The sequence below is a fragment of the Gadus chalcogrammus genome, chromosome 8 (genome assembly GCF_026213295.1).
Source record: "Gadus chalcogrammus isolate NIFS_2021 chromosome 8, NIFS_Gcha_1.0, whole genome shotgun sequence".
Classification (NCBI taxonomy): Eukaryota; Metazoa; Chordata; class Actinopteri; order Gadiformes; family Gadidae; genus Gadus; species Gadus chalcogrammus.
The window spans coordinates 17,249,573-17,258,651 of NC_079419.1; the positions used below are offsets into that span (position 1 = coordinate 17,249,573).

General features: G+C 45.1%; 1 protein-coding gene across 1 annotated transcript in view; it reads right to left on the bottom strand.

Annotated features, from left to right (window-relative positions):
• LOC130387897 (neurocan core protein-like) overlaps positions 1–8,664 on the bottom strand; it is a 23,601-nt gene extending 14,937 nt beyond the window's left edge. The window contains exons 1-5 of the mRNA XM_056597191.1: positions 8,605–8,664; positions 7,699–7,720; positions 6,110–6,225; positions 5,807–5,895; positions 5,573–5,637 (exon numbers count right to left, since the gene is read on the bottom strand). Coding sequence (XP_056453166.1) covers positions 5,573–5,637; positions 5,807–5,895; positions 6,110–6,225; positions 7,699–7,720; positions 8,605–8,664 — 352 coding nt within the window. The remainder of the gene's footprint in view (positions 1–5,572; positions 5,638–5,806; positions 5,896–6,109; positions 6,226–7,698; positions 7,721–8,604) is intronic.
• Positions 8,665–9,079: the final 415 nt, after the last annotated feature.

A 9,079-nucleotide genomic window follows, 5' to 3' on the forward strand; every position in this document is an offset into this window, starting at 1 on the left:
CTCTCTCCCTCCCTCCCTCTCTCTCTCCCTCTCTCTATCTCCCTCCCTCCCTCTCTCTCTCTCTCTCCCTCTCTCTCTCCCTCTCTCTCTCTCCCTCTCTCCCTCTCTCTCCAGCTCTCTACCTCTCGTTCCCTCAGGAGAAACATTGCAGGTGTCGTCATTCTCAACGACCCACCTGTCCTTCATCTGCCTACGAGCATCTTAACGGCCCACTCTGCCAAGTTGTTTACTGCTGGCTGCTGGCTGTGTGTGTGTGTGTGTGTGTGTGTGTGTGTGTGTGTGTGTGTGTGTGTGTGTGTGTGTGTGTGTGTGTGTGTGTGTGTGTGTGTGTGTGTGTGTGTGTGTGTGTGTGTGTGTGTGGGGGGGTGCGTGTGTGTGTTCAAGTGTGTTCAAGTGTGGTGTGACTGTATATGTTGTTGTTGGTGTGTGTGTGTGTGTGTTTGTGTTTGAGTGTGTCAGGGGGATGTGACTGCATCTGTCTTTGTTGGCGCACGTGTGTGTCTGTGTGAGACTGCGTCTGTCTTTGTTGGTGTGTGTGTGTGTGTCTGTGTGTGTGTGTGTGTGTGTGTGCGACTGTGTCTGTCTTTGATGTTGTGTGTGTTTGATGTGTTTGTGTGTGTGTGACTCAGTCTGTGTTTGTTGGTGTGTGTGTGTGTGTGTGTGTGTGTGTGTGTCTGTGGCTGCGTATGTGTGTGTCACTGAGTCTGTCTTTGTTGGTGTGTGTGTGTGTGTGTGTGTGTGTGGGGGGGGGGGGGGGGGGGGGATAGTCTGGTGCCTCCCCTACAGAGAGGGAGGAGGGCATGCAGGGTTATGTGGGGATTATGCAGCCCGGCCACTAAATCCTTCAGCATTAAAAGATATTCATGCTTCACGGTGTTGCAAATTGCAGTATCATCGTCTTGTCTCCCGACAGGTCGCTCCATCAGCTCGCCGGCGGGGGCGACTGCCGGGGCATTAGGGACCGCGAACGCTTCAAAATACACTCCTCTTGTTTACTTCTCTGGCGGAGTTATTTAACACATGCACAGGCATACATTACTTACTCTGCCTCTCTCACACACATGAACACACACACATGTACACGCACACATACACACACACACACACACAAAGGCAAACACAAACACACACATAGGGAAACACACACATTACACGTATAGACAAACTCACACACACACACACACATACAGTTGACAGTCGATAAATTGTAAAATTTAAGGCCCCCCTGATTTAAGGTCAAATACTAAGCCTATTGTCTCTAACATTTTATGTAAAACAATCTGGAAATGATTTGAACGAATGCATTGAAATGTTCTGCTACACACACGCACACACACATACACACAGACACATACATACACACACACACACGCATACACACACACACGCATACACATACAAATGCATACATAAATGATGGTGATGTTAGCTCTGATATTAGTACCAGCCGACCATAATCCCCCCCCCCCCCCCCCCCCCCCCCCCCCCCCATCCCCCAACTAAGCTTATGCTCGGATGTGACTCTTTAAAATGCTCCTGAACATCCTACAGAGTAAATTACATGGATGTCCCTTATTTAGGTTATCCTGGTATACTTATTTGACGTGTTAGGGACATCTAGTGGTTGCATTTGGCAGCACATATTGCTCCACGTATTGTCAGAGCTCACATATGACACCATAGCTGTATCCATGGCCTATTTCAGCGGTTGTCAAAGAGGGGTAGTACTAGTACCCCACTTTGACCCCACGGGTACCTGACCCCACGGGTAACTGGATGGATCTAGGGGGTACTCGAAAGATATCTGTGATCTACCTTCCCAAACAGTCCTGTGACTGACTGAAGTCTCAGTACCACAAATACATGTAGCCTATGCAGCCAGTCAGAATTATCGATAAACATTTATCATTTATTTTGCCGTAACCTCCTTTACTGCCCCCCGAAGCCCATCACACAGTGTGAAGCCGATTTCAGCTTCACGAAAGGACAATGAGCAGAAAAAATGAACATTAAACTGGTTGTTGGTATAGTGTCGTCATCTAGTGGCTGTATTGCCAACATACAGAACATATCGTTCATCACAGGCAACAATATATATTAAAGAATAGACATTATTAAAGTATCTTATCTGGAATCCAAAGTATAACATCATGTATTCATAATAGAAATTCCATATTATACATATTAAGGACAGTTGCAATCTTTTAGTACAGAAGAAACAAAGTAAATTGAATTCGATCAATAGAAGCAGCACTAGGGGGGGCCATGGGATAGAGAACCCTACCTTAGGATACAGAGTTAATACTGGGTGGGTCATGCGTCCTCATGTGGCATAGAAATGCAGTTACATATTTTACCTTGAAGAAATTCAAACAAAAGAGGCCAAAACACGGCTCATGAGATTAAGACCGGTAGCTGAGTATGGACCAGGAAAGAACCATGTTGTGGTAGATGCACCGTCAAGGAGCCCTTTGAGCCATACTGTGAACGGGAGCGACACACACTCAGAGTTGCCACTGCAGTAAATGAGAAGCTACAGACGGTGATCAGATTCATCTAGTAAGGGTGGCCCGAACACGTGAGTGAAGTCCCGGTTAACATCAGAGAGTATTTGGTACCAGAGAGTATGGAGTATGGTGATACCAGAGACATTGAGGGCAGAAATTCATGACGGACATCAGGGTCACAAAATTAGCTAGAGTGCAGACACCGCTGTCTGGTGGCCGGGCATTTCCTCACAGATAAAGCGCAAGGTCTGGTCATGTCAGTCTTGCTATAATTTGAGAAGATCACATCAAAGGGAGACATTGATCTCTACCCCCGCTCCCTGATAGACCATGGAAACGTATATAGCTCTTTCTAGACCTATTTGAGCTGCCAGGCAGAATTATTAGGTTATCTCAGACTACTACTCTAGATACATAGAGATGCTACACATGACAGTACTACACATGACAGGCCTTGCAGACTGCAAAGAGAATCCTGAAGCAGAAGGACCCTCTCAATGCACTCATGTGTTACAGCAGGTCAACTCCATGCAGCACCACGAAGGCCAGCCCGGCTGAACTCCTGATGGGCCAGAAGAACAGGACGAGGCTTCCTACGCTAGAGAGGAGCCTGCTGCCGCCATGGCCTGGTAAGCAACGCGGGGCCGTCACGCCATGCCCTTACCTCATCGAGACACAGCAGGGAGCGACACTCCGGGCGCAACCGGCGCCATCTCCAGGAGGTGCCTGCTCCGGCGCCAGCCGAGAGCACGGCACCTTTCTCACTGATTCTAAAAGATGCCAGTCAGGGGTGACACAGTTTGGCATGGGACTGGTCACTCAGTCCCAGTGTCAGCATCCATACTGATATCTGTCACAGACCAGGTCTGGATGGCAAATTAAACCAGTTGTTAGACTGGGCTGTGAGTGACTGTAACCTCAAGAACAATCTTTGGGTGGTAAAAGAGTTCCGATGGTAAACCATATCTGATTGTAAAAAAGGAGTTCCAGAATTTAACATGCTGTGAAATGTTATTCTGAATGTTTATTGATGCTACGGACTAGGTAAACTATTATTTACACTTTCTTTATGCTATCTACTTTTAACAATATCTACACTACACTGGTACAGGATCTCCTGTCTCCCACAAGTCTTGCATTGGGGAGACGCGGATGATGGCCTTGACAGCTCTTTGATAGATGCTGTGAAGCCTCATCTTCTGATTCTTCACCTCCACCTCCTTAGATGGCTCCTCAATCCCTTTAGCGCAGCAGATTAATGGCAAATTTCAGGAGAATTGTTTAAATTGGTATACCAGCATGAAATTTGGCACAATATACTCTCTATGGGTCACTTTTTGGGAAAAAGGAGACGGCCACCCAAAAATTCAACATGGCGGCAATTTTTTCAAGATGGCCACTATTTCTGTCAAATGCTGATTATGTCAATCGTTCAAACAGTGATGTAGGCATAACATTTTGCGAAAATACTCTCTTAAGAATGTTTTTTTTGAAAACGGTGTGTGTCCCTCAAAAATTCAAGATGGCAACCCTTCCTCTCTGTGGACTATCCCTGGCAAGTTTAACTAAGCCGGACAGGCCGGATCAAAGGAGAGGAGGCAGACAAAGCAGACATTATGACTATTTGAAAGAAATGGTGGGCATTTTGAAAATTGTCACCATCCTGAATTTTTGAGGGGCTCATACCTTTTTCCAAAAGAGTGTTCCTAGAAAAGTATTTCTGCCTATATTTATGCTTGCATCACCATTTGAACAATTGAAATAATTAATATTCGCCAGGAGCGGTGGCCATCTTTACAAATGGCGGCCATCGTGGATTTTTTTAGGGAGAAGCATCTTTTTCCATTAACATGTCCTTTAGAGAGTATTTGTATCAATTTATATTCTTAGATCACTGTTTGAATAATTGATTTAATAATCATTAAATAGCAATGGCCATACAATATGGCGGCCATCTTTTATAATGGCCGCAATATTGCATTTTTGAGTGGCCAACGCCTTTTCCCAAAATAGTGGCCCTTAGAGGGCATCTGTGCCAAATTCCATGCTTGTATACCAAAGTCAAATATTTTTTTTAACTAATCTGCTGCACAGGACGATGAAATAGGTTTAGACTGATTGACTAAAGCCCAGTTCAGATCAAATAGTAGTTTCACATAGTTTATTACAGGATCTCAACTAGGTACCCTGGGAAAGAATGTCCACTAACACATGATCATCTCAATGGATACTGTTGGCTTACATCTAGTAGTGCAAAAATATATAATAATTTTTTAGCCGCTTTCAATATTTATTCTCTGCAGTATCAATACACAAATATCAGCTGCTCTATCTCGCTCTCTTCTCTCTGACAGGGAGTTAACAGACACGCATCGCTACAGCGCCAACATAGCCCCGCCTCCTGTCACTCACTCGAGGTCACTGGCAGTAATAGAGCGCAACAGTGCCCGCCCCCTTTTTGAACAGCTCTGGTTCTGGAAATAAATTTCCCATTCATTTTCTCCATTGACTTTTCGTCAAATCGTTCTATAAAGACTTTTAAGCCTGGAACCAAACCAATCGTTCGTCAAGGTAGTCGTGACCATAAAACATTTGATTGGGGGCCAGACTATTTTTTTTTTAACGAGTGAAGGAAGTACTCATCCCGTAACCAATTGGATTATTGGGTTACCCAATAGTTCCTCATCTGGTCTGAGGGGTCTTGATCTGGGGCTCCGCAGACATACCTCTGGTCTGAGGAGGCTTATGCTGGGCCCCCTCCAGGTTATTCTTCGCATGGCTCCCATCCTAGAGGTGACCGGAGGGAGTCCCCATCTCCACCACATTCACAGCCTGCTGCTGAGAAGACAATTACAAAGAATGTCTGACAAAAAATGTGTTTCTTGGTTTCAACCAATTGTTTTTGATCATGTCTGTGATACTATGAAAAGAGGCAGGATCGGACCCAAAGCATAACACATTTGCAGGCAAAATAGTGAATAACTTGATGGAAGCACATGTGTGGTTGGATCAATGTACAGAGGGACGTGTGGAGTTGTCTGAAGGAGTGGAGGCTTGCTGGGTACCAGTCTGAGGAGGCACGCAGCATTCACAGTCCCTCTGGACCATGAGCTCCATCTCTTTGGTGAACCTGCATATGAAATATAATAGAAACGAGAACCGTTCCAACTTCTGGCGGATCGACACACACAGATGGAAATTAAACTACCGTGCACATCTAACACTGTGGCGCATAACACAATTGTGCAAAATTAGGAAGTCACGTTCACAGATCCCTCACAGAATCATAGGTGTGTTACCTGTCAGGGAAATGCTCCCAGGTGAAATAATCCTGGCCGAGCAGCTCAGAGCAGCTGGACCTGTTGGCAGATTCCATTTGGAGACATGCCTGAAAAAACCCACAAAAGGATCTCTGGGTTAAAGCTGCTGGCCACACAAATGTTTAGCTTCCTAAATTCTAAAAACATATTTTTCTCGAAGGCTTCGAATTAAACCCTTCACATTAACAGAAGGTCCTTTAATCTCCTTACTCGCCATATTGGATGAATGAATTATACAATCCACCCATTGACAGTGTTCTGATTCTGAAGGGTCCTGCTTACCTCTAGGAGTTCAGCCAGCTGCTCGTACTTCTCTGTGGTCTCCGAGGGGGGCTGCACCACAGGCCGGTGCCTACACTGGGCCAGGTACAGGCACTGCTGTACCTGGTCCAGATGGCCTGGCAAAGGAAGGAGAAAATGAGAAAATGAGTCACAAATAAACACAAGTGAAAAAGAGTTACAGGTCTTTATAATTAAAGGTTTTAAATAAAGTCTACATTTTCACTACTACTGCAGAAATCTCTTGACAAGAATCCAACCTAAAAATGAGCTTCCTGTGGAAAGAATATCAAGTGGGAGTGTGTACTATCTATCAACACAACTTATTGAAGGCTTCATTGCTTTAAACAAATGTAAATCCTATAATGACAATAATTGGTATCATAAAAATAAGTACTTTCTCTCCATTGAAACCCATTCCAATTTTCCTGGCCTAGAGGTCCCATGGAGGTCTCCCGGAAGGGGCGGACTTATGAGCTTGATAGAGCGGCGAGGTCACGCCTCTTCCGGTAGAGCCCATGGGACCGAAAAATATGAATGGGTTTTAAATGGAGAGAAAGTAATTATCTTCTGGTCCTCCCAGTCGTTATATTCCCCGGATTACACATATGTTATTTGTGGATTTAAATGATAATTTTTCATGTCAAGAGTTTGACCGTTTATTGTGCAATTGTTCATTTAAAGGCTGTAGAGATAACACAATGAGAAAGACGTATTTGCCGTCACGCTCCCTGTGACTGGCGTGGACAAGACCGACAATCTTCCCATCGGCATAGTGAAATTCTCCACATGCCCCAACTTGTAATGGTTTTCACCTCTTTTGATGGTTTTATTGTCCCCTTGGAAAAAACAACATGTGTGTAATCCGGGGAAGATAAAGACTGGGACCAGAATATAATTACTTTCTCTCCATTGAAACCCATTCATATTTTTAAGTCCCATGGGCTCTACCGGAAAGGGCGTGACTTCGCCACTCACCATAGCTGAAGCAGCCTTTTCCAGCAACTCATGTGACAGCCACCAGAGGTCCCCAGCCATCACTTTCCATTCCTTCCACCACGCTCTCTCCCCAGCCCTCAGATGGGGTACCGTCTATCTTCCATTCATCAATCCTCTTTTATTCACCGTGACAAAAGACATCAAATAGGGAGGCGTGGGAAAATTAAAAAAAACTACATTTCAAAGCCCAGTCAATGGCAGATATATGCAAAGTGGATATAAACCTACTCTCCATAGATGCTACCCATCCCCCCTTCTATTTATTTATCTCTCTTACTCTTTTTCTCAAGGTGATTATGTGTGAGTGTGTGTGTGCGGGTGTGCGTGTGTGCATGTGTGTGTGTGTGTGTGTGTGTGTGTGTGTGTGTGTGTGTGTGTGTGTGTGTGTGTGTGTGTGTGTCTGTGAGTCTGTTACCACATCAGAAAACACGTCAAGAACTACTCTTCATCAATACAATACAACTACAAGACTTCCAAAAAAGACAAAATGTAAGACTCCCATCCTAGCCCTAACATTAAGAATCAAACTTTCTCCTGCTACATTTCTCCATCATCCCCTGCACATGCAGTCCTCAAAAAGAATACAAAATGACCGGTCTTCTGCTCCCTGATTGGCTGTACACAGTTTCCCACCCAAATCAGAAAGGGGGTGTGGGGGGTCACAGGAGGTCATGTCTGGTCACCCCTCAGGAGAATAGCCGGGTCCCTGTCTGCCCCGCAAACCACCAACGGCTCCCAACCATCCCTATAGCAACAGCCAGGGACCCTAGACGGTCCCAGACTGGGGCGTTCGAGCAGATGCCCGTAATTAATGTTGTTTTACAGAGAATTCGTCCCTGCCAGTCTCTCTTCCATGGAGGCAATGGCTCTCCCAGACCTGTCACCACCCTATAGTGCTCGTGAAAAATGAGTGTGTGTGTGTGTGTGTGTGTGTGTGTGTGTGTGTGTGTGTGTGTGTGTGTGTGTGTGTGTGTGTGTGTGTGTGTGTGTGTGTGTGTGTGTGTGTGTGTGTTTGTGTGTGTGTGAGTGTGTGTGTGTGTGTTTGAGAAAGAGTAGTGACTGCTTAATACTGACTGCCCAGTCAGACTGCCTACGGGCACACAACAATATGGACCAACATCTATGGGGAAATTTAAATGAGGCTATATGGTGCAGTGTGTGTGCCACAGACCTCGTAATTTAAACCTCTAAGCTTCCAACCAACATCAATCCTGGCTGGTAACCAAGCCGAGAAGGAAAGACAATAAGACAATATGCTGTTTGGTTGATGCTATTATTCAAGCAGATTGAAACCGTGTGCATATATTGTTGTTATGTTGAGCCCCCTGTGTGAATCAAACTCCTAAACCTGATGGTGGTCATTCAATGGTCTACAAATGGAACTCGACAGTACCACAATAACTGAACGTTAACATAATTTTTTAAGGCTTGTTCATCTATTCTGAGACCATCTATACATAACAATCATGACTGGTGCACTTTCAAACCAGAGGGCTCACTGTGAGGGCGGCCAGGTCTCTGGCTGTGAGCCTCCACATCTTCACCATCTCCTGGACCATTCGAGAACCATCAGGCTGGACAGTCCAGGTCTTACAAGTGTGCCCGTAAACCAATGATACTGTAAAATCTAACTGTAATCACGCCATCTGAAGGGTAACATCTGAAGGAAACGAGGCAAAACCTGACTCAAGTATTCTGGAAGCAAGCAAACCCTGGCACGCATCAGACACATCTGAGTCCTGTTAATCAACCATACTGTATAAGTAAACGGCAACTATGCCATCCCTAGTATATAATCTCAAAGATGAAGACAAGACATTTCTGTTTATATCCTCTCTCTCTCTCTCTCTCTCTCTCTCTCTCTCTCTCTCTCTCTCTCTCTCTCTCTCTCTCTCTCTCTCTCTCTCTCTCTACGCTGTGAATTTGAAGGTCTTCAGACCAACAATTGCCCTGTATTGATCCTTCGCCATTAAA